General features: G+C 37.7%; 1 protein-coding gene across 2 annotated transcripts; it reads left to right on the top strand.

The window, feature by feature from the left end:
* The first annotated feature begins 252 nt into the window (after nt 1–252).
* Nucleotides 253–24,352, top strand: LOC143864725 (CCR4-NOT transcription complex subunit). Of its 2 annotated transcripts, none has more exons than XM_077375511.1 (12): nt 253–467; nt 8,202–8,312; nt 9,997–10,083; nt 14,177–14,230; nt 14,478–14,626; nt 14,980–15,133; nt 15,220–15,354; nt 22,345–22,416; nt 22,500–22,573; nt 22,662–22,803; nt 23,089–23,167; nt 24,068–24,352. In XM_077375511.1, the coding sequence occupies exons 1-12, from the start codon at nt 321–323 to the stop codon at nt 24,163–24,165; spliced, it is 1,302 nt and encodes a 433-aa protein (XP_077231626.1). In that variant the 5' UTR covers nt 253–320; the 3' UTR covers nt 24,166–24,352. The 2 variants fall into 2 exon arrangements, with proteins under 2 accessions (XP_077231626.1, XP_077231627.1); XM_077375512.1 differs by lacking the exon at nt 253–467 and adding an exon at nt 4,092–4,253.
* The last annotated feature ends 1,621 nt before the right edge of the window (nt 24,353–25,973 follow it).

Below are 25,973 nucleotides of genomic sequence, written 5' to 3'. Positions count from 1 at the left end.
AGAGTGGGATTAAAATAAACCTAGTGCTAAAAGGCAACCAAACATGGGACGGGACCAAAATTTAATTTACTCTCCCATAAAACTCCCAGGAACAAAAAAAACCCGGCAACCAAACAGAGCATAAGTGATTATAAAACATGGGGACCGCCCATAGAAAAGGAGATGAACATATCACTATTATGAAACTTATTCATAAGCGATTATAAAACTTGGGGACCCACTGCCCATTAGTAGTCATCTCGACTACAAAAACCCCTTTTCCCCCTCTCTCACTGCAAGATTTTTTTTTCTTGTTTCATCTTCCTTTCTAGATATCGAAGATGATTGGTATGCAAGATTCAAAGACTCTGCTCTCTCTACTGAACTCAGATCAACGATCCTTCGAAGAAATCTGGAATGATTTCATCACTAAATTCCAGCGCGAAATCCACTTCAAAGCATGTTGCTCCCTCGCCGTTCTCCTCGAGGCAAGCAATAATTTCATTATCTCTTTCTCTCTTTCTTAAATCCTTCGATTCTTTTATCTGTTAGGGTTTCTGAAATTTCATACAGATTCTGGTGCCCATTTTAGTTAGGGTTTTAGAGATTTAGGGTTTCTTGATTCGTTTGTTCTAGGGCTTTTGTTTCATGCTACATGTTAACTGTTTGTGATGATAGCAATTTTTGTTTTTAGCATCCTGAAGCTCATTTTATTGGAAGAATTACAAGCAAGAAATTCTAACATCCACCCAGGATTTTGAGGAAATCCAAGATTCTACAATCCACGTATCCAAACGGCCCCTTAGGGTTTCTGAAATGTCATGTACATTCTTTTGTCTTTAATTAGGGTTTAAGAGATTTATGGTTTGGATTCTTGGCCCTGAGAGCAAGTGAGTTTTTTTTTTTTTTTTTTCGTTTGTTCTAGGGTTTTTGTTTCTATTCATCTTACATGTGAACTGTTTGTTCTGTTCACAATTTTTGTTTTTAGTATTTTGAAGCTCAATTTATCTATTTGATTCTCTTGGAAGATTTTCTGATTCGTTTGTTATATGGCTTTTGTTTCATGTTACATGTTAACTGTTTGTGATGCTCGCAATTGTTGTTTTTAGTATTTTGAAGTTCATTTTATTGGAAGAATTACAAGCAAGAAATTCATTATCTGTTACGCGGATTTTAGAATCTTGGATTTCCTCAAAATCGTAGATGGGAGACGTGAGAAGGAGGAGAGCAGCCATTGTTTTCTGATTTCTCGCCCTTCTTTCTGTCAGCAAGAGAGTAGGAGATCATCCCATGTTTTCAGGTTTTATAAATCTCAGGATTGGGGTGGGGAGAGATTTCTAAAACCTGGATTTCTTTCTTAAAATCCAAGATTCTAAAGAGAATATTCTAACATCCACCCAGGATTTTGAGGAAATCCAAGATTCTAAAATCCACGTATCCAAACGGCACCTTAGGGTTTCTGAAATGTCATATACATTCTCTTGTCTTTAATTAGGGTTTAAGAGATTTATGGTTTGGATTCTTGGCCCCGAGAGCAAGTGAGGTTTTTGTTTTTTTTTATTCGTTTGTTCTAGGGTTTTTGTTTCTATTCATTTTACATGTGAACTGTTTGTTCTGTTCACAATTTTTGTTTTAGTATTTTAAGCTCAATTTATCTATTTGATTCTCTTGGAAGATTTTCTGATTCGTTTGTTATATGGCTTTTGTTTCATGTTACATGTTAACTGTTTGTGATGGTCGCAATTGTTGTTTTTAGTATTTTGAAGTTCATTTCATTGGAAGAATTACAAGCAAGAAATTCATTATCTGTTACGCGGATTTTAGAATCTTGGATTTCCTCAAAATTGTAGATGGGAGATGTGAGAAGGAGGAGAGCAGCCATCGTTTTCTGATTTCTCGCCCTTCTTTCTGTCAGCAAGAGAGTAGGAGATCATACCATGTTTTCAGGTTTTATAAATCTCAGGATTGGGGAGAGATTTCTAAAACCTGGATTTCTTTCTTAAAATCCAAGATTCTAAAGAGAATATTCTAACATCCACCCAGGATTTTGAGGAAACCCAAGATTCTAACATCCACGTATCCAAACGGCGCCTTAGGGTTTCTGAAATGTCATATACATTCTCTTGTCTTTAATTAGGGTTTAAGAGATTTATGGTTTGGATTCTTGGCCCTGAGAGCAAGTGAGGTTTTTGTATTTTTTGTATTCGTTTGTTCTAGGGTTTTTGTTTCTATTCATTTTACATGTGAACTGTTTGTTTTGTTCACAATTTTTGTTTTAGTATTTTGAAGCTCAATTTGTCTATTTGATTCTCTTGGAAGATTTTCTGGTTCGTTTGTTATAGGGCTTTTGTTTCGAGTCATGTTACATGTGAACTGTTTGTTATGTTTGCAATTTTTGTTTTTTTGTATTTTGAAGCTCATTTTATCCATTATTTTGGAAGAATTATCTATAGTATTTGAAGCTTAAATTTTTACGAGTAGAAAATTCAGAGTAATTGGGAAATTTGCTTCAGAGTCTGATGAATTTTAATTTTCTTGATTTGAACATTTTCTTTGGTGGCTGCTGAAAGTTTTACTCTTCTTCTTCTTAGGGGTTTGCCTATGGGCACTCGATAAGGAGCATTGGGAACATAATTTCACACATGTTTTGATAAAAAAGTGTCAGAACATTTGTAAAACCCTCAGAACATGTGTAAAACTATGTTTCCAATGCTCCCTAAGGGTACTCGTTAGCAAAACCCTTATTAGGGCTCCTTACTATTTGTGTGATTTAGTTGAAGAAACTTGAAAGGGCCATATGGTATATTCTTTCTAATCCTATGGTATTGCAATTTTTCAATGTTCCACAAGTTCTCAGAAAACTGAGATCCAACTCATGGAAGTTTCCGTTATTAGAATTTTCAGCAAAAATACCCCATGGTGTAATGATGCAAAAATATTCCTGCTTTGTGTAATATTGATGCTAAAGCAAACCAAAAAGTTTCTAGAAATTTCTTCTGTCAAAAACTTAAATTCCAGATTTATCTCATTCATATTTCTCAATAATGGTAAACTTACATCTAGTTTCAAGAATCCTTTTAAATTGAGCAGCATCACTCCATTACACCACACTAGAGCATGTAAGTCAAAACAAAGACGATTTGAGTATCGCACCCAAGAGAAAACTTAAGTTCTTACTCTTCTAGCAAAGAACATATAACAATCCCCTGATACTCCTATCTATAATCCTACTTCTAATCTCAGTTCTAGATCTAGTTTCGTACAAGCATGTACTCAATAATAAAAGAACGCCCATGAAGTTTCCTGAATCTGCTATTATGAAAACCCAAATTTTGATTCCCTTCCTTTTGCTTGGGGCTTTAACCTAGTGAGTTATATGATATTAGCAAAAATGGTCCATGGAGTTTGATGCAGAAATAGTCCTGCTCAGTGTAGTATTTAAGTGAAACCTAACATAAAAATTTGTGGAAATATCTTATATCAAGCCTTTATTTCAATCATATCCGGTCAATAATGAGAAAGTTGTAACTAGTTTTGAAGGAAACCTTATAAGTTGAGCAGTCTCACACCACTCTAGAGCATTTACATCACAATAGAAGAGGATTTGGGCATTACACCCAAGATAATAAGTAAGTTCTTACGCTTTTAGCAAAGAACATATAAAACTCCCTTATACCCTTATCTATGACACTATGACAGTATTTCTAATCTCGGCTCTTGATCTAGTTATCATCATAGTTGTAAATTTCGTTTCGGTGGCCATTTCGTTTTGGCGACCGAAATGAAAATTCCGGACAATTTCGTTCGAAACTTTTCGGTAAATTTCTTCAAATTTCTGTAAATTTCAGTAAATTCCAATTGATTTCGGTCAATTTCGGCCGAAATCCGGAACGAAACGAAATTTCCGTCATTTCGTTCCGGTTTTCGGCCGAAATCGAAACATTTCGTCCATTTCGGACCAAACGAAACGAAATTTACAACTGTGGTTATCATAGAAGTATTTATTCAATTAGAAAAGAAAGTCCATGAAGTTTTGTGAACCTATTATATGAAAATCCAAAATTTGAATCCCCTCTCAGTGGCAAGATTTTCCTTTCTTGTTTCATCTTCCCTTCTCGATATCGAAGATGATTGGTGTTCAAGATTCGAAGACTTTGCTCTCGCTACTGAACTCGGATCCACGGTCATTCAAAGAAATATGGTCTGATTTCATCACCAAATTCCCGCTCGAAATCCATTTCAAAGCATGCTGCTCGCTCGCCGTTCTCCTCGAGGCAAGCAATAATTTCATTATCTGTTTCCGTCTTTCTCAAATCCATCGATTCTTTTATCTGTTAGGGTTTCTGAAATTTCACGGAGATTCTCGTGTTTTTAGTTAGGGTTTTAGAGATTTAGGGTTTGGATCATGCTTCGATTCTTTTATCTGTTAGGTTTTATGAAATTTAAATTAGATTCTTGTGTATTTTGTTAGGGTTTTAGAGATGTACGGTTTGGATTTTGGTCCCGGAGATCGAGCGAGGGTTTTTTGATTTGTTCTTCTAGGGTTTTGTTTAGATTCATGTTACATATTAATTGGTTATTCTGTTTACAAATCTTGTTTTTAGTATTTTGAAGCTCATTTTATCCATTATTTTGGAAGAATTACAATCAAGAAATTCATTATTTGTTTCTCTCTTTCTCGAATGCTTCGATTCTTTTATCTGTTATGCTCCTTTTGGTTGCTCGGGTGTGGCTCGGAGAGTAGTGGAATATGAGGTCAAAAGAAGTCAAGAGGGAGGAGAAGCATTTTGATTTGTCTAGAATTACCTCGAAGAATAGTGTAAGTAGTGATTGGTTGCGCGGCATATACTCGGAGAGTAGGAGAAAAAGTAGGGGTGTCATTACCAATATAGGGAGAGAGGAGAGAGAGAAGGAAGAGATAGAAAGAGAGACCACCATTCCCTACAAAATTTAACCAAAAGTCCTTGCTTTTGAAAAAAAATTGGTTTAAAAGTCATAGGGAGGGGACAAGGAGTCCATGTCACCAGACAGGCAATTATTTCATGGGAGACATCCAAGGCAGTAAAAGGGGACTCCAATGCTATTTTGGCAACGGAACGAGGAATTTGTCCCACGTGGCAGCTATATTCTCTAGCAAACTTTTGAGAAAGTAAAAACCCAATGGCAATCAAACGGAGCATTAGGGTTTCTGAAATTTCATGGAGTTTCTCATGACTTTAGTTAGGGTTTTAGAGATTTAGCGTTTGAATTCTGGTCCCGGAGAGTGGAGCTAGGGTTTTCGAATGTGTTATTGTAGGGCTTTTGTTTCGATTCATGTTGCATGTGAACTGTTTGTTCTGTTCACGATTTCTGTTTTTAGTATTTTGAAGCTCATTTTATCCATTCTTTTGGAAGAATTCTATTCGGTATTTGAAGCCATAATCTTTGACGGAGTAGAAAATTCATAACAATTGGGAAATGTGCTTCAGTCTGATGAATTTTACTTTTCTTGATTTGAACATCTTTGCTGGCTGGTGAGAAGTCCATCAATCATCATCATCATCATTAACGTTTTGCATTGGGGCACTCGTTAAGGAGCATTGGAAACATAATTTTACACATGTTTTGATAAAAAAGTCTAAAAACATTCATAAAACTCTTAACACATCTCAAAACATGCTTAAAATTATGTTTCCAATGCACTCATTAGCAAAACCCTTATTATTATTATTACTATTATTATAGGAAAAGGTTTCTGAGCTCGAGCTCAGCCTGAGCTAGAGCTCAGAAACCACTACTCCCATAGTTGGTTGAGTCATCCAACCCATTTAGTTTATAGGTTATGCTCATGGTTTTAAATTTCGGTTTTGGCTAAAATTTCGGACTTATTCGAAACCGAAATTTTAGCCGAAATCCGGAAATTTCAGGCGAAATTTGGTATTAATGCCGAAATCCCGGATTTTTTGGGATGAAATTTTGATCGAAATTCTTCAAGGGAATAAAAAATTAATATTTATTATAAATTTCGACGAAATTTTTGAAATTTCGAACGAAATTTGGAAAATTTCGGGAATTTCGATTTCGGTATGTTTCGGTTTCATTCCCCAATTTCAGTCGAAATTTAAAACCATGGTTATGCTAAGGGTTATGGTTAGGGTTATGATTTGTGGAGGTTTAGAATTAGATGGCTACAAATTATGGTCCTATAGATCGGATGGTTAGGATTATGGTATGGAGCTGGTTTGTTAGGAATACCCTATCTATGTGAGGTAGTATAAAGTGAATGGGTTGGATGAGTCAAACTACTATGGGAGATGGTGTATTCTAAGCTCTAGCTCAGCCTGAGCTATGCTTCCTTATGCTTGTTTCAGCGAACTTTAAACACAATCTTGTGTTAATATATTTTGCAAGTAAAACTGGTTGTTTATATCAATCTGTCCATTGAGTCATAATTTTTTATATTTATTCAGAAGTAATTATTGAACATCCTTTGATGGTATCCTAATGCTATAGCTGGGCTTATTAACATAGGCTGTCTTGCCGATAATTGAGATTTTTTCATCTTAGTTATACCAATGAGGGAAAAAAAATAAAAAGAAAACAGTTCATAACGAAATCACTTTCTGAATGGCGATGGAATAAGACTTCTGAAGGACAGATGAAGATTTGGCTAGGAAGATTAAGCAATTCAGTATGGATACAAGAAAGCTTGTTTTTGAAATCATTCCAACTAAATGCCAGTTGATATGCATCATGCATAAAACCTCAATGGGCAGATGCATAAATAAATCATTTATTTCGAAATCATTTATCAATATATTTTCCAAATAAATAAATCGTTTGTTTGGAAATCATTCCAAATAAATGCCAGATGCATAAACTTCAATGGCCAGCTTCTGCTTCAAACAGCACTGTTCTCCTTTTACTGAATACCTATGTTGCATGGATTCTTTGCCCCTATGCCGAATCCGTGTCGACACGGCCCCACATGCGAATCGGACATGGATTCATGTGGGACACACCCGGATTCTTGTCGTAGCTGTGTCCCACACAAATCCTATTTTTTTTTGGGGCGAATCCGATTCATCGTTGTCTCTTTTAAAATGCAAATCCGGTATATTTTCCCTTTAAACGTGTTTTCTTCTTAACTTTTTTTATAGGAAAGCACAACACATACTCTTTTAGTAAAAACCCTTGCTCCTCGACCCCCTTCCTCTTTCGACTCTCTTAATACAAAACTCACCTCGGCCCTCTTCCCTCAATGTTTTCATGAATACATACACACACATACATACATAAACGTACACACACACACACACACACACACACATATATATATATATATATTTAAAATTTTAATTTTGAACTAAATAACTGAATCCGAATCGTACTTTTGGGGGTTTGCCGAATTTGACACCTCGAATCGGTGTCGGATCCCGACATGCGAATCTTAATCCATGCAACACTGCTGAATACTTATGGACTGCAGCCTCTATATCTTGGCAGTCCTAAACTACTTGTCCTGAGATGAACTCATAACAATTATATGAAATATTATTTGTTGTGAAAGCCCCCACAATAGCGATCTGCAATTTCAACTGCAAAGAAAACGAAACAAGGAAACACAAGCAAACACGGACGAAGACAAAAAGATTTATGTGGTTCGGTGTAAAGCCTACATCCACGGCAGAGGCAATGAGAAAATCCACTATAGAAATAGCATATTACAAGAGAAGATCAATATCTCTCATCAAATCCACCAAGAAACCCGAGTACACCCTTTGTCTCTTTTTTGCTCTCAACCCTCTTCTCAAAGAACAAGCTCACCAAAATAAATCCTAAAACCCCTTTATATAAAGCGGGCCAAAAGTTTCTCGAGTTGGGCCGAAATCACTTAAAATGGGCTGGGCCCGTGCTTCCGGGTCGCACACAATATTTCGGACGCCAACCGGGCTGAATTTAAGATACCCAACTCAACATTATTTTATCTACTACAGTGACAATGCATCATGTACATATTATATTTGCTTAGCGATCCTGTATGTCCATAGCTCCAGGTCATCTTCTATGATCTGATATTCTTATTTATGTTGGTAGTTCACAAATATAGTCGTAAGTTGTAACAATCCTTTCCATTGCTTCGATTGCTGACTGGTTAATTCGTTGTTTTTTTACAGGAAGAAAAGGTGCGTGCCTTTCTGTGGCCTCAATTGCTGACTTGTTAAATCATTGTTTCTTTTCAGGAAAAAATGGTGCTCAGGCCAGGACAGCGTTTGATTGCATTTGCTATTCTTCATCAATCCTATTCTACTCAGCAATCATCTCCAAATCCATTCACTTCTGTTCTTGTAAATGTAAGTATATCATATACTTTTTCCATATTGTTCATTGTTCATATTTGCAAATTTATCTTAATTACATGGTTATATTGGCTGGTTTCACACAGACACTGGGGGGAGGAAACGGCAATATTGACGTTTCTTTTTTCTTTTTCTTGTTTCTTTTCTTTTCTTTTTTCTTTTTTAGAGAAGGGGTGGGGGGGGTCTGTATGTGTAGTCGGTGTCCTCTCTCTCTCTCTCTCTCTCTCTCTCTCTCTCTCTCTTGAAAGTCATCTTGTTGTGGGATAATGAAAGAAAACAACTCCCCCACAGGAGAATTTTTTGAATGGTAAGGCCCATAAACCCCTAAAAAGGAAGAGTGGTCATCATTCTTTATGAGTCCTTTGTCTGAAAGATCAGGAGAAGTGGAGATTGTGGAGATCGTGGATGGAAGCATATATTTCTGATCTCTTCCAAAAAAAAGAGTAGGAGAAGACAAATGATCAGATATCTTGTCCCGGTGCTTTTGGATACGTAGGAAATGGGAAATACTTGACAGAATACCGACTGGTCCAAGCATGTCATCCGCTAGAGGAGTATTCATTATCATAGTAAGGAAGATATTCTTCCTTCTAACTCATGTAATAAACATTACTGACTCCTTTTCACCCGATTGAAACTATACCTGTCAAATTATCAGAACTCGAGTCTATTGCCCTTCATGTTATATAAGTCGAACTTGCATGTTATAAGGAATGCCACTTAACCTGTTAGGCTTGTCTATTTGCCCAATTCTCACTGTGGAACACACCATAGCCAGCTTCACCAATGTTGCCTCCATCTATCTCGTTGAAGAACTTGATTCACCCTGGCAGAGGACTTAGATGAATTTAAGGGACAAGAAACACAGTTGAAGTCTCTGCTCACCCATCTGGGGCAATTCTAAATATTCCGCATAAGAAATAATAATCCTGCTGGGAGAAATCTATAATAGATCATATATGAGATCTTGCTACCTCCTATTGAGACAATGATGTGCATAAAAATGGTTCTTCCCAGGAAGCTTGTCCATGTTCAACAAGCAAAAAAATAGTAATCCAGCCCAGAGATAAAAGTTCTCCTTCCGTAATAGTGTAGCACCTCTCTTGCCTGAGGATTCTATAAAATGATGTGATGCCATAAATGATCCCTAGACCATACTCCCCTGTCTTCAATTCTGCAAGTCACGAGCATAGATCTGATCCAAATCCCTCTGAAGCTGATAAAACATTGGAGCTTGTTTCAGGATGGCTAAAATGCTCTTTTAGGAGACCATCTATTGCCATGTCCTCCCCAACCTATCCATGTAATTTTTTACTTCACATTTCTGTTTGCTGCTGCCATGGTCAGGTATCTAGATAATCATCGATACACATTCTCCACTTTTACTTTCGTTTGTAGGGAAACTAGGATCTGAGTGATGGATGCAATTCTTATTTTGCAAGCATAAGTTCACTAAATTTGAATGCTAGCACATGTGCCTTTTTTTTTGTAACTAGGTCGTCTGCCAGCATAAATATTCTTGAAAGTTGCAATTTATTATGGTATGTGTTTTAAATTAATTTGCTACGTTGTTTTTTATTAGTTGTGTAAAAGGTATGGTATCTTGTATAAACATAAAGTGCACCATGAATGCTGGAGTTGTAAACTTTATGCTTTCAATGCTTGACATCTTTTACAGGCAGCATGTGATGATGCGGCTGAGAAAATGGAAAGGGCATTTATTCTCCAATTATTGGGGTCTTCCGGTGCCAGCACCAATAAAGAGGTGCGACATTCTGTCTCTATTGCTAATTTGGTTTATTAGATGCGTATGTGGAGTAATATAGTTTATTTACATTTAGCAAGGGGTTCTGATTCAGTTTGTTGTACATGACTTGCTTATGTACACCGCATCTATTTATGACTATGGAAATGTCTCTCTCTCTCTCTCTCTATATATATATATATATATATATATATATATATATATGAGAAAAGAGTTCCTACTTCCTACACGCTAGTGTAGATAAGTTATCTACATCTCTCTCTCTCTCTCTCTCTCTCTCTGTATATATATATATATATAGATATACATATGAGAAAAGGGTTCCTAAGGGTGCCCTCATATAGCTTATATGAGGTGGCTCTTTAAAAACATAGGGGCCCCACATTGTTAGGATGATCCGAAGCATTCATTTGAAAGGCCACATCATAGATATGGTGTGTACAAAAAATCAGCTCCATTGGATCATCCTAACACCTCCAAAAGTAGGGGCAAAAATGGATAGACACATTTTGTCCACAAATCTGCCCATTTTTGCCCCCACTTTTGGAGGGGTTAGGATGATCCAATGGAGCTGATTTTTTGTACACACCCTATCTATGATGTGGCCTTTCAAATGAATGCTTCAGATCATCCTAACAATGTGGGGCCCCTATGTTTTTAAAGAGCCACCGCAGCTAAGCTTAGCTGAGGGCACCCGCAGGAACTGCAAGCTCTATATATATATATATATATATATATATATATATATATATATATATATATATATATATATATGAGAAAAGGGTTCCTACTTCCTACACGCTAGTGTAGATAAGTTATCTACACCAAAGGTTTTAAATTTCGGTTTCGGTACCCATTTCGGACCCCACCGAAATCCGAAATTTCTGGCCGAAATTCGGTAATAATTAAAAAATATTATTTAATTAATTTCGAAATGTCCGAAATTCTGAAATTTTGTAACTATTTTTTATTTATTTAAAAAAGCTACTTTAAATAAAAAATTAGGACCGAAATTTGGTATTTCGCGAAATTCCAAATTTCGGCTTTGGTCCCAATTGAAATCTGAAATTTCAGTCCGAAGGCCGAAATTTAAAACCATGTCTACACCCTAGCTTAAAATACAGTGGGGGACACATTGTTTTTGTGATCCAAAGCATTCATTTGATGGGCCCTCACATAGATACCCAAAACAGCAGCTCCATAGAATCATTCTAACCCTTCGAACTATGGAGGCAAAAAATGGACAGATTTGTGAAGGTTTATACACGTCCATTTTTACCTCCACAAATTGTAGGGTTGGGGTGATCCTATGGAGCTCATTTTTTGGGCACACTCGAACTATGCGAGGGCCCATCAAATGAATGCTTTGGATCACCCAAACAATGTGGGCCCCACTGTATTTTAAGCCTGGGGTGTAGATAACTTATCTACACTAGGGCGTAGGAACTCTTTTTTTCTCTCTCTCTCTCTCTCTCTCTCTCTATGTGTGTGTGTGTGTGTGTGTGTGTGACTTTGCTAGGCAATTTCGCGGAAAGCCATTTCGCGGCTGGGCTTTGCATGTGAGATCTCAAATTAGCCAAAAAGTCAACAAGTGCGGCTGTTCTCACATGCAAAAGCCAGCCGCGAAATGGTTTTCCGCGAAATTGCCTAGCAAGTCTCATATATATATATATATATATATATATATATAAAGGTGTTAAGTGCTTACTTTTACCAGTGGTACAGGCTGGGGATCTCAAATTATGGGTTGCCCTTCCCAATGAGTGTAAGATAATAAGTACTGTTCGGAAGACATCCTATGGGGCATAAGAATCCAAATAATCACGCTTATCTCTCACTGCCAAATTAAAAATAGATTTTAGACTGACATGTGAATCAACTCATTCTTAATTTTTATTTTTTTGAGAAGATCAACCTTTGAGCCAGTGTTCGGAATACTTTTTTGGATATTTTACTGGTGAAATTGTCCGTAAATGGTCTCTGCTCAACTTGGATTGTGTTTAAGAAGAGGCATCCCTAAGTGTACTCCACCTATCTTGAACTCTATTAAGCTCTACTTTGATGGGGCGCCTTTTGGGAATCCCGGCCTTGCTGGCATTGTGGTGTGGTGGTGTGGGGTGCGGGGGTTTAGGAATCCTGTGGGGATGTGATGCTCGCTTATTCTGGTTCGATCAAGAGGAGTGAGTCCAGCAGGGTGGAGGCTTAGCTTTAGTAATGGGGCTTAGATTGTATTCTTCTAATTTTGATTGTATCTCCTTGCTAGTGGAGGGGTGACTCTTCAAACGTGATTGCTTGGGTCAGCGACATTAAGGTGGCGGCGGTTTACTAATGAGACCAATGAGATTAGAATAATTGTGGATTGTTGTAATTTTGTTTTAGCTTTTCAGCATCTTTCCTGTACTTCAAATGTGTTTTTTAAGTACTTCTAATGTGTTGGCTTACTGGTTAACCAAAAAAGGGATGCTTAGTGATAATATGTCTGTGGGGCAATCTCTGCCTCCATTGTAATTTTGGGTATTTTAATGCTATCTATTTTTTTTAAGAAGAAGACAATCTATGGGTCATACAAGGGGCATATGGGTATGTATGTGAAATAAAGACAATTGATCTTGTAGAACATCATGAAGCGACTTGCAACCTGCATGGTCTATGCATGAATAAGGGCAGCATGTTCATATCTAAAAAAAGATGTGAAAATGCTTACTTTTACTCATTCAGATAAGGTTATTTAGATACATCAAGGGATACGCCTCAGATACTCCTGATTTTATCCTATTTTATTTCCCTTTCCTTTTCCTTTCTCCTTCACAATTCAGATAAGGCTCATATCATATATTCATACCAAATTCTTTTATTCTTGATTTACGATTTGTCTGATCATTTTTCCTTATTCTGAAAAAGAAAACCCTCAGGCCCTGTTTGGATTGCAAGAACAATATTCCTTGTGAAAAAACTTGTCCGAGGATATTTTGTTTCCACAATTTAGGGGGAATGACATTGTATGGCTTATTTAGAGGGAGATCAATAATAAATAAAACTTATTTCCTTTTTTTTTTCATGTGCAAACAAACAATGAAAAAGAAGGAAATTATGGAAAAAAGTGTACTCCAATTTTTTTGTTTCCACAACAGCTTCATTCTTCTCGCTGTTTAAAAACTCCTGCCCAAGTCAACTCAGTCTTACCTTGCTTGAGTTCTCTTCCAAATCGAAGTTTGGCCCTACTATGTCAGCCAAAAACTCCTTTGACTCGCCTGAGTTAATGAAAAATTGACCATGTCAATCATTGGCTCGCCCTATTGCCTCCGCTTTGGCATATCGGAGTTATCGTACGACTCTGGGTTTTTAAACACTGACTATAACAAATTGTCTGAAAAATCAGGAAGTTGAAAATGTAGGCCCACATGCTTTGAGCTCCCTTTTCCTTTGGTTAGATTTTTCATTTTTCTTGGTTAGGTCTTGTGATTTTTTGTCCCTTTCTTTTCACACCATTGTATGTTTTTTTATGGTAGCTTATTTCTTCAAAACTAAAACCCTAAAGAGTTGGAGATGCTCTTGAAAAGCTAAAATGGGCAGTCTATTCAACTTTTTTCTCTCTTTTCCATCTGCCTTCTTGATGAACTCCTCACGATAATTAGGGTGTTCATGGCAAACGTTCAAAGTGGTGCCTGGATTTCTAATGGGCAATGCAGCTGTTGAACATCGACAGAAAGGAAATTTTCTAAATGTAACCTGTTAAGCTTGGTTATTGTTCTTTCCGTTTGGTTCACTTTGGCGAGTTTACATTATTTGTTGTTATATATAAACGTGTGATGCATGTAACCATATACTTATTTACAAGGTTTGAAATTTCGGTTTCGGTGGAAATTTCGGTGTGAATCTCTACCATTTCGGCCCAAGTTTTAAAATTTTGGTTTCGGTCCCAGCCGAAATCCGAAATTAAAACCATGCTTCTTCATCAGCTGACTCATTTGTGCAGCTTTGTTATAATCTTAATATATTGAAATTTTCTCTTTCTAGATTTTGGTAGCTTTGGTCCTTCCGCATCTGACAATATTGATTTATTCACTTAATCAGAAGTACTTCACCTTTGCAGGTTCTCAAACAGTCTGCCGTGGATTTCATTAAAGGATTTGATCCTTCTACACATGTGAGTTTATAATTCTTGTTCTGATGAGAAAATATTGAGATTTCTTAAATGCTGGCTGTGGGTAATATTGAGTTAATCTTTTTTTATTCATTTTTGATGAATATTAATAATATTCATTTTCTATAATATGAATTGAAATCATATTATTGAAAATGAAAATATTCTTTTGGCTTGATGCTATCTTTTTGTACCCAGTTTCTCTTCTGTTTCCCAATGTGTTGATTTTTTGTTTGTTTTAATGGTCCAGCTGGATTGCCCGCCACGTGAACAGCTGCTAAAGCAATATTGTGACAGAGTACAAGCAGAGCCATATAATTGCATTTTCAGGGACGCGGCTGTGCAAAATGTAGTATCAGACCCTGACATACCCAGTGGTTGTGATGTAAATTCACCCGAGTATGTATTGCTTCTGTCTACAAGGCATTATAAACTTGGGCTTTAATCTCTGTTATAAAAAATCGAGCACTGCTAGCAAAACGGGATCCTGTTCTGTGAAAAAAAAAAACAGGGATAGACCATTGGTGATATGCGTGGGTCATATCACTAAAAGACAAGGAAGGGAGCTCAAATCCCCATAAAACAAATTTTTTTTTTGGAAATGGTCAAATCTGTCAGTCGTATCACTCCCGTCTTTATTTTCCACACGAAATCCCATTTTCAGTGTTTTCCTAAAAAAAACCATATCTATGATGCAATTACTTGTATGTTGTTGCTATTTTAGTTTTATTAATGTTTGGATTACATTTCAGGCTTGAATTTTCACATCCTGGAGCCAAACCAAGGATTGGGTATGGAGATAGAGATGGGGCGATAACTGGGTTATTGCAGAATGTGTCATTTGAAGGGTTGGATCCTCAATGGATCAGGCCTCTTCCACCAAGGCTTCCAGTACAAGATGGAGAGGCGAGAATTTTTTTAAGCTTTTGTAGACATTTAGCTGCAGACTATTCTGGATCTATTGAACTTACCCCTTTCTGAACTTCTTACAGCTTGTATGGCTCAATCCTGACAATAACCATGAGCTACTGTGGGATTATGGCATGTGTGCTGACACTAGCCGGGCTGCGGTTAGGGATTTAATCGCAAAATCCTTGAAGGGACCACTTGTCCCTGCACAGCAAGAGGTGAATGTTTTTTTTATGATCTTATATATTTATATGCATGTGTGTGTGGATATACACACATCAATTAGAAGAACGAATCTTACTATATGTAGCAAGAGGCATTTCATGATCACATACATGAGGCCTTCATCATAAATAAGCTCTATCATCTAAGGCAGTTAGTCCAGCTGACATTAATATAAGCACTTAGGTCCTGTTTTTATTGGATTTTGAGAATTGATTTCTGAGTTCAAAACTGATTATTGGACTCGAAATTGCTTTTAATTTTGATATCAGTAATCAGTTTTGGATGGACTCAAAATTGCGTTTAACTTTGATTTCAGTAATCAGTTTTGGACTGGGGTAAGGTAAGGTTGCTCCATTGTAACCATGAGGTCACGGGTTTGAGTCATGGAAACAGCCTCTCTGCAAGCAGGGGTAAGGCTGCGTACATCTAGCCCTCCCCAGACCCCGCAATGGCGGGAGCCTTGTGCACCGGGCCAACCTTTTTTTAATCAGTTTTGGACTCAAAATCAATTCTCAGAATCCAGAAAGTACAGGGCCTTGCTTGTCGAAGAGATTTCATTTATATTCATGGACCCTAGTACCACTAAATTGGCATCATTTCAGCTCTTATTGCCAACTACTAGTTGGAAATCTGTCCACACTGGCTCTGTATCTGTAAGCCATTTTGTAGGGATGGCTCCCTTTTTTCTATTTTCCTTTATTCTTTATTTTCCACGATGCCTTTTTTGATGATGGAGTTGTTAGAGAACTAATAATTGGAATGGATTCATTATTCATATGCATGGAAGATAGGTAACACTGTAACACTTTAGTTGTGATGCAGCACCGTGAAGAAAAGTTGAGAAAAGGGGAGAGAAATAAACGAAAGGGAGAGAAATAGATGAAATTGGATAGAATTAGAAGAATAGGGGAAGAAGAGAATAGAAGGAGAAGAATAGAAGAGAATAGGAGACGAAGAAGAATAAGAAGAATAAAAAGAATAGAGGAGATTGAGGAGAAGAAGACTTAGGGAAGAAGAGAGGAAATTAGAGGGGAGAATCTCAATTCATTCTATTAATCATCAAAGTTACAAAATAAGCTGTAAAGAGGCATATATATAGGCAAATAAACAACCTAAAAGATAGAAACCTACTAAAATAAGAATTCCTAAATATAACATGAAAAATAAAATCCTAGAAACTAATAACATGGAAATAAAAATACTACTAGAAACTAAATAATGAGGAAATAAATCCTAATATGTGCATCAAGTTGTCTATTTTGCACCATAGTTCTGACACCTAGAAAAATCACTGCTATATAAAAATCACTATAGTTGTCTATTTTTTGTCACCATAGTTCATGTTTGTTTTTCTCAAGTCTCATTTTTTGTCGCCAGGCCCGGTAAATCTTCCTGGGGGAAAAGACCACATGTTGACTGAATCGGAGTATAAGAGTCATGATTCATAAAACATAATGGCTGTTGTTTCTCATTTTGCCCATCTGGTTGATTGTATAATGCTCATTAAACACAATCTTTTCAATTGAAGAGTCTTTCCTAACCAATCAGATCCATCACCTTTCATGCATGCCACTTATCTTTGCCTATGGATAATTTGGCCCAAAAAATGTGGTCGAGCTATGCTGGTCTGTCATATCCAATACATGTCACGAGCATTGAAAATGGTTGGGGCAATGGCCAGGGAGATTATTTTAAATCAATTAGGCCCAAAACTGTGGTCGAGCAGTGCGGTCTGTCATATCCATTAAATGTCATGAGCATTGAGAATGGTTGGCGCAATGGCCAGGTAGATTACACTTCCAGATTTAATGCTTTTCCCCATTTGCAATATCTAAAATAATGTGGAATAGATGCGGCCAGGGATTAGTAATCTCCCTGGCTATTTCCCTACGGATGCACGCAATCACCCGTAAACCACGTGCATCGGGTATGCTCGGGGGGATTCGAACTCGAGTCTATGGGGAGCAAACCCACAACGCCAGCCAACGTGCCAACCCCATACGGGTTAATAGATGGCCCTATGTGGCCATTCAATTAACGCACTTGCCGTTGAAAGAAATGCAAAAGCCTTATTTTCCACCACACCAATTTCCCCTTGTTCACTTGCGTTTTTTTCCCTTAAGGAGGGAAATGACGTGGTTTACATGTCGACCAACATGGATTCCCTGTCGGCCCGCCTTTCCTTGTTTTGGTTTCCATCTTGCAACTTTCGAAAATGCCATTTTCTTTAGGAAAAGGTTTTTATCGCACTCTTTTAGCCAGCTCCTTGCTCACCTCCCGCCTTGAAATTCTAGAAAAAAATCCTTTAACAAATTCCTCTCTCTCTCTCTCTCTCCACCCCCCGCCCACCCATTGCTCACCTCCCACCCCTGGTTCTTTTCTTTTCCTATTAACAAAGCGCTATTTTTTCCTTCTTGCCACATCATTTCCTTAGGTTTTCCGATCTGAGGAACGTGATTGAACGGAGCCTATGGGATTTTGTGTCAATTTTTTTAAAGAAAATTTTGATATGAATAAGAATAAAAAAGGTTGGTTCAGTTTGGGCATTCCCATGGGAAAGCTTAGTGTATATTTTTTGCTTTGATAGGGTCTGGGTATACCATCGACCTTGTCACCTTGTGCATGAATGGTCTTGCCGCTATTTAGGTAGAAAAGACCTCTTTTTTACAATGACAACAATTTATTAAGAAAAACGAATGAGCCAATACTGTCTGCTTGTTTTTTTTTGAATGGTCAAAGATTTCATTAATGGGACCAGGATGGCCAAAGAATACAAATAGAAGAGAAGATACAATGTACAAAAAAGATACACCAAATAGTATCACGGATGGAGAAAGTCAAATTGTTCGAGGGATCCCAAGTGAACACAGCTTTTAGCTAACTTATCCGCCTCGCCATTGACCGATCTCCTTATTTGGTGAAAGGAGATTGAAGAGGAGCCCACAATATCAAAAATCTCATTGAGAAAATCTGGAAAACGCCAAGGGATGCGAACCAGAAAGCCACATAATGACATTGAGAGAATCACCCTCTACCACTATTCGATTTAGATCTACCCCTCCAAGAATTTGATACCTTGATGGACCGCTCGCACTTCCACCTTGCTAGAATCGGCGACACCAATAGGCCCCGCAAAAGCCCACCTCACCCCACCATTTTCATCTCTTAGAACTTCTCCAATGCTGGCCAGCCTTGGGTTGCCAAAGCTAGATCCATCGAAATAAGCTTGAGGAATCCCGATTCCGGAGGCTCCCAGAATTGGATAATCGGGGAATAGAAATCAACACTTGAACACACTTCCCTCCAACCGTTGCACATATCAAGGCGGAAACGAAGTTCAAACATGGACTTTCGTCCAACTGTTCCACGTATCAAAGGCAAAAACGAAGTTAAAACTTGGAAGAGATTTTGCCCAAAACACTGAGAGAGCCATCACCTTTGTAGATAGGAATGAGGCATTTTTTTGCTACCCCGTTGAAGATTCTTGCATTCCTTTCCTTCCATAATACCCAGATAAGAGCTAAAAAGGAGATGTGCCATAAGTTTTTTCCTTTCCTCCTCCATGGAGAAACGAACCAACCCTCCAACGCTTGCATAATATCCACAGGCAAGACCCAAGAGATACCAAACCTCTGTAAAATGCTACCCCAAACTTCTCTGGCCATCTTACAATGGAGGAATTGTTGGAGCTCTAAACATGATGAAAACTGATCGTGTGTCCTCCGACCTGATTTCCTTCAATGCAACTATATATTCTCTAAAGGATATTTGCTCTAGTACTAGCTGATCACATTGAGGGTTTCACCTTCCACAATGAGATAGTCAAGATTTGCCTCTTTCACTAGCCGGATGCCGTAATGACTCCGTAAGGAGAGCTTGCACTTTCGCAATGGTAGCATTTGACAGGGCTAGAGGGTCAGAGAAAGCCCATTCGATTAAGTCTTCATATTCATTCAAAAGACCCCCAATACCTGATATACTGATGTGATCAGGCTTTAGGGGCATCTGCCATTTTGAGCTAGTTTCCATTTTAGACTAGCTTCTATGAATGGTTTTTCCGACTCAACAAAGGGAGGCGCCTACAACTACTCAAATCTCAGTTGTTGCAAGAGTTGCGAACAAAATCTATGCAAAAGGATCAAAGGATTTTGTTTTGCTCAGAAAATTTATGCTTAGGCAGCTCCCTCACTGAGCATAGCATCATGAAGATGAATTCGTATCTTTTTAAAACCCATTGTTTTTCCTCAATTTGTCTACTTGAACAATCATGAGCACCATGGTTTGGAGATCTTTAGGGGCCGTTTGGATACGTGGATTTTAGAATCCGGGATTTCTTCAAAATTGTAGCTAAGAGACAAGAGAAGAAGCTGACCAGCCGTCGTTTTTGACTCCTTTTTGACTTCTCGCCCTTCTTTCCATCAGCAAGAGAGTAGCAGATCCTCCCATATTTCCAGGTTTTAGAAATCTCAGGATGTAGGAGAGATTTTTAAAACCTGGATTTCTCACTTAAAATCCTAGAAACGATGTCAGGACAGCATACAGCAGCTTGATCATGAACCCTCTTTTACACTGTTTTCAAACTAACAAGCCCCAGCTTGATCATGAACCCCTTGTGTGCCAACTGCCAATGCGCGTAAGACTACTCAAAAAGGTTAGTGATATGCGCCGGGAAGGCTGAAACGGCACCAATGACCTGAAGGACAAAAGCCCAAATAGCTTAGCCAACCTGCAATGAATGAAAAGACGGGTGACGGTTTCACCTGCCACAATATGTAAGGCATAGTGATCAACTTTGATACTCCTGTGACTCCGAAGGTGATCACTTTGAGGATTTTTTTGAGGCAAGCCGTCAATGCAAAGGCATAAACTCTAGGCAGGGCTGGCATTCTTGATGCTTTGTGGGCTGGCGAGGACGATATGACATGCATCATGCGGCGATAGAGAGAATGAACATAGAAGATCCCATCAGTGCTCTAAACCTAGATTCTTCGATCGCTCCCGAAGCGCTTAATATACATCGATTCTAAGATAGACATCAACTCTACAACTCTGATGGCCTCAGTTCAAAAAAGTTTCTGCTGAACTTAATCCTCCAATTAATTTTGTTATTCTCTTATGAGCGATTCTTTGACCAAGCAGTCCTGCTCAACCGCCACTAAATTCTAAGTCCGAGAAAGGCCAACTTCTTTGGGGTATGGTACTATGGTCCCCTCTGCTCTAGCATCAAGATAAAATTGAGATGGTTCCCTCCTCTGCCTCATATGATCAAGCTCAATTTTGCCGCTCCTTTTTGGAAACCCGGACCCAACCAACATCGTTGGTGTTTTCTCAACCATTTGTGGATGTAATCTTGGCTTCGGTTCCATTGGTGTCATACATTCCAGCAAAGTGGAGTCTAGGGCTCATCTAATGGTGTATTCAATTATTCATGGATGAGTTGGGGGGGGGGGGGGGGGGGGGGGGTGGGCGCGGCGGAAACCTTGTAGGTTGGGAGTGATTCACTTGCCAAAAGTGGCGACCAAGGGATGCAATATATATGCGGAAGTGCCTTTGGCTGTATTCCTCATTTTGTTCCTTTTGTTCTCAATAAATTTTGTGTTACTGTCTCAAAAGTCAAAAGTAGTGACGTTTCTTCGTTTTTCTTGAAAAAAAATGTATAGGCCCATGAGATAGAGGACTCGCCAAAAGTGGGCCTTTCCGTGTCAAAAAAAGAAAATAAAAAGCCAAATATTTGTGAGAAGTGACGTCGTTCTTGGATTTAGGGTTTCTAGTTTCTAAATAGAAAGATCGGAAGCATAGGATATGTGTGAAAAGATCTTAGGAAACTGAAAAGCCAAAAAGATAGGAAGGTACAAGTGTTTTGTGCAGAAACAAACATGTGAGATCATAATTTAAGATCTATGATATTTAGCATTCAAATATGCAGGGTACTGGTGAATACTGTAGTTTGAAGTTTGAGTCCACACATGAAACTAAGATGATTAGTCTTCAAATGTGGATTGAGTGTCATAACCCCATAACAAATTGGGTAATCAGTTGCATATATTAAATGATACTGAAATGTATGATGTCTGTGTTGACCTTGTGTTTGACACCCCTATTTGGATAAAACCTTAGGCTGTGTTTGGTAATCATTTTCTTGAGCAATTATTGGGTTCTGGTGCTCCAGAGAATGAAATTTTTAAAAGAGTGGTGCTCGGTGAAACATGATTTTCTGAAGACATTTTCCAAATTTTCCTTCTGTAAACGCATATCAGCCGACATTTGGAGCGAAATAGAGTCGCTCCTTGGAAGTGCTTTGGAGTTACAGAAACAGAATCAACAGAGCAGTTGCCAAACACAGCCTTAATTTTCCTTTATTTCTTGCATTTAAGAATTATTTGTATACTAGTTATATAAATATAATATATTCTAGTTACTTAGATACTTTGTTAGGTTATGCTTTGATGAAATCATATATCTGATTATGGATGTTTTAGCGTGTGTTGGGTTTTCAAAGCAATTATGTCTGACACCTCATGTCTCCAATACTAACACACAAATTATGTCTGACCCCTCATGTTTCCAATACTAACACATGATGCCCTGTTCAGGTTGTATAGGTCGTAAGATTAGAGATGATTAGAGGTCCCTTCGGAAATTTATTTATCGTGCAGTAGTAAAAAATGTGCTTGTACAGGATTTATTCTCATTTACATCGTTTGATATTCAGTATACATATCTTTCTTCTTTGGACACAGATGTCTGAAGTGGGAATTTTTGAAATTGAATCTGGAATTTTGTTAGATAAATGACGAACTTTATTAAATGAGATATAAAATAGTCACTAAAACAGTAGAGATTTCTATTACTACAATGGAAGTTGAGAATTGATAAAAACATTCTTGTTAAATCTGGCTGTGTAGATATCTTTTCATTCTGCATCCCTTATTGTTCAGTTTCATTCGTAGTTTTACGGTTTAACTGCTTAATTGGTTCTGCAGCAAGTCTTGGTGGAGCTTGCAAATGACCCAAAGCTTGTCTATCATTGCGGGCTTACTCCACGGAAATTACCTGTACGTGATTTTTTGCCATATATTTTATATTTTTTTAAGTTTAAATTGTGATTTATTATGCATCTTGTTGTGGTTGTTTTCAGGACTTGGTGGAACACAATCCCTTTGTTGCTGTTGAAGTTCTCATAAAGTTGATGACTTCTGCTGAAATTGGAGAGTGTGTTCTTTCTCCTGTTTTATTAAAGGATATTCATATTCATCCAAAGTTATTTGATTTTACTTACCATATCTGTTTGTGGTAACAGATATTTTTCCGTGCTTGTGAATATGGACATGAGCCTTCATTCAATGGAAGTTGTGAACAAGCTTACACAAGCAGTTGACCTTCCAACGGAGTTTGTTCACATGTACATTACAAATTGTATATCATCTTGTGAAAATATTAAGGTCCTTTTCTTTACTTTAGAAAATATATGCTATTTATCTATTTTTATTGGTAGTCAAGTGGTATAAGAGAAAATGGCAATACCGACTTCCATTAGTATCCACTTGGTGAATAGGATAGTAATGCTAAAAATATTTTTGACATTTTATTGTCAAGTATGTTTTTTTTTTATCGGTAAGCTGGGATCGAACCTGAGACCTCCAGGTTGAGAAACAAAGCCTCAACCGTTTATTGTCAAGTATGTTGAATCATGGTTTTCTTGTTGAATATTTTCTTCTTTTTTCCAGGATAAGTATATGCAAAACAGACTCGTGAGACTTGTCTGCGTCTTTCTACAAAGCCTCATCCGAAATAAGATAATCAATGGTAAGAATAGCTGCTTTTGTGTTCGTTTAATCCAATTGTGATATTCCATAAAAGCCGCGTACAGTGGGGACATGATCTCCCAATAAAAGCAGAAAGAGTACAATAGAGGATAGTCACACAATCCTCGAAGGCATCAAACAACACCAATGTGTCCTCCTGTTTTTCTCCCCCCTTCGCAAGTCCATCCGCCAAGTCCGCATATGAACCATGCATTATATGTACTGATGCATATAAGAATATTTAACTATGATCCCTTGCATATGCATGTATGCATTTATTTACATGTATTAGGCAATTTGTAGGGATATTTTCACAATAAAAGTAAAAAATGAAGCTATCTCAATGATTTTTCAGTATCTTGGGGAAATTTTGGAATTTTGTTGTTTTATCCATAAAAATCACGGATATTTAAAAAACATTACCGGAGATATTTGTGGCTAAGGTACCATTCTCTTACACTGCATGCAATTTATTCACGTATGTATGTATATTGCTTGTATGCTTGATGGATCCATGCATATATGTGTAGATGCTGTTTAAAAACTCCGTGTCAGTCATCAACTTACCCTAGTCAACTCCCTTTTACCTCGGCCACATTCGTCCGACTCTTGAAACACTTCCCTGTTTAGTTATGTATGTGGTATCTGTAAATTATACATGGATGTATATCTGTACATCCATATGTGAATGGGTAATGTTATGTGTGTCGTTGGATGAATCATGCATGATGGATGTGGGTTTGCCTGTGTTTTGTGTTTAGGATGGATGGTCTATGTATGTGGTGTCTATACATGTATTTTTTGGACTAACGTGTACGTACGTCTGTGTGTGTGTGTGTGTGTGTGGATGGATGGTTGTAGGGCCATTCATGTTACTGATGTTGTAATTTTGTTTATGCAGTTCAAGATCTGTTCATTGAAGTCCAAGCCTTTTGTATCGAGTTCTCGCGGATAAGAGAAGCTGCTGGCTTGTTCAGGCTCCTTAAATCCTTGGAATGAATTCTCTCTCTCTCTCTCTCTCTCTCTCTCTCTAGCATATTATCTTTTTCTTTTAATCCAAAATTTTTTATTTATTTTTATCAGCTTTCTTTTGAGTTGTTTCTGATTGCTTCGTTTTAGTTAGTTTGTATGTTGTAAATAGGAAATTGAAACAAATAAAGAGGCTTCACGATATACCTTCATTTTACACGTGATAGATTGGCCAATTAATCTGGACCCTCAATTTGGTTTGCTATCATTCAGATGGTCAGGATTGTTCGATTAGTGAGATTTTAGGATTGAGCTGCTATCTGGACCGTCCAATCTACTGACCCCTTGTTTGGTAGTAATGAAGTACTTGTTGAAGCAAGCTCATAAACAAGTACTGTGGTTAATGTAAGCTCATTGAATTACTTGTTTATGAGCTTGTTTAAGCAAGCTCATAAAGAAGTACCGTGGTTAATGTTTGTACCAAGGCATTTGCTAGGTACCATCCCAAATGGTATTTCATCGGATTTTCTGGGAAAGGTTTGGAAAGGAAAAATATTTCTATATCCTTTATTTAGACATGAGAAAAAAGAAAAAGATAACTCGAAGTTACTTATAGGAACCTTCAATTTATGATAGGGGTGCTACCGGGTCAATTTTTAGGAACTCGGGTTGAGCTTTTGCCTTGAAATCGGATCAGGGTTGATTCCAATTCATTTTTTAGCAAAAGCCCAATCCGACCTGGCTCAAGTTGCACCCCTTATTTAAGATACCCCGCTAAATTAACGACAATCATATAATTTCCCTCTAAAAGCAGTTGTTGAATTCCTTGGTCCCTACGCCCTTCTCCCATAACGCCGAAGAGATAAGAGGGGCCCTATGGAGGGAATCCATAACAAGAGTACACAGAAATCTATATCAAGAGCTTTTCTTGGTATCCCAAACAGCGCATTATTTCTCAGGAATTATATGGTGTTTACACGAAGATAGGTCCAGAGGCTCAGTGATCAAGCCATTGAGAATATTAATAGATGTGATAGAGAATAGTAATACATCCGACGTTTAAAATTTCGACCAAAATTTCGGAAAGGGCACCCCCATTAGAGGATGATCCGTTAACTCCAAGTTTTTCATACCTATGTAGGGGTCAGAACAGTCAGACACAGGGCACCATGAAAATTGATGATGAATTGTAGAAAGTCCAACGTGCATCGCTAGGATTAGCCATTATGGTAAGAACTATCCCATTAATTGCTTTTTTAATCATTCATTAGACTTGTTAGAAAATGATCTCACAATAGCTATGAGTATATCTACATGTCTGGTTGTGTGCATTATTGTTTCAGAAATCTGCAATATGTCAAGAAATCTAGGCTGTTCTGGCCTTTCCATAGAATGCAGCCATTGTAAGGTCCTTATGAATATTTTGTTTTATTTCCTAGATTTCCAGCCCCTTGACAGAGGGGTTGTGAGTGATACAAAGGAGGATATATTAGCTCATTTTTTTTTATGCTGACACAAGAAAAATAAGCGTAAAGATTTCAAAGGTTGATGGCATGGGAGCAATAAAAGTTGCAGGCTAATCTTCATATGGTGCTTTGTTCTTCATGTTGTATGTCAATATTTGGTGGCATTGAAAATTAAAGGAGGGATTTTCTTGTCTCGGTGCCAAAATTCTTGAGAGATTGTGTTATTGAGTAGACAGAAGGAATTCCCAAGCACGAGATGACCATTATCACCATTGGGTGGGTGCATCCACTTTATAGATCAACGAAATGGATGATCTTCCTACTCCAATAAGGTTATGTAACCCTCCTTTAATGTGCAGTTATCGTTTACTA

This window comes from Tasmannia lanceolata, unplaced genomic scaffold (assembly GCF_043159265.1).
Source record: "Tasmannia lanceolata isolate RefF3 unplaced genomic scaffold, GAP_Taslan_0.1 ptg000054l, whole genome shotgun sequence".
Taxonomy (NCBI): domain Eukaryota; kingdom Viridiplantae; phylum Streptophyta; class Magnoliopsida; order Canellales; family Winteraceae; genus Tasmannia; species Tasmannia lanceolata.
This window is presented reverse-complemented; position numbering and strand designations above follow the sequence as displayed.

Coding starts and splice junctions, on each gene's coding strand:
- LOC143864725 (XM_077375511.1), top strand. CDS start 321: ATGATTGGTATGCAAGATTCAAAGACTCTGCTCTCTCTACTGAACTCA. Junction 14,627..14,979: donor TGTGATGTAAATTCACCCGA/GTATGTATTGCT, acceptor ATTACATTTCAG/GCTTGAATTTTCACATCCTG. Junction 15,134..15,219: donor TTCCAGTACAAGATGGAGAG/GCGAGAATTTTT, acceptor AACTTCTTACAG/CTTGTATGGCTCAATCCTGA.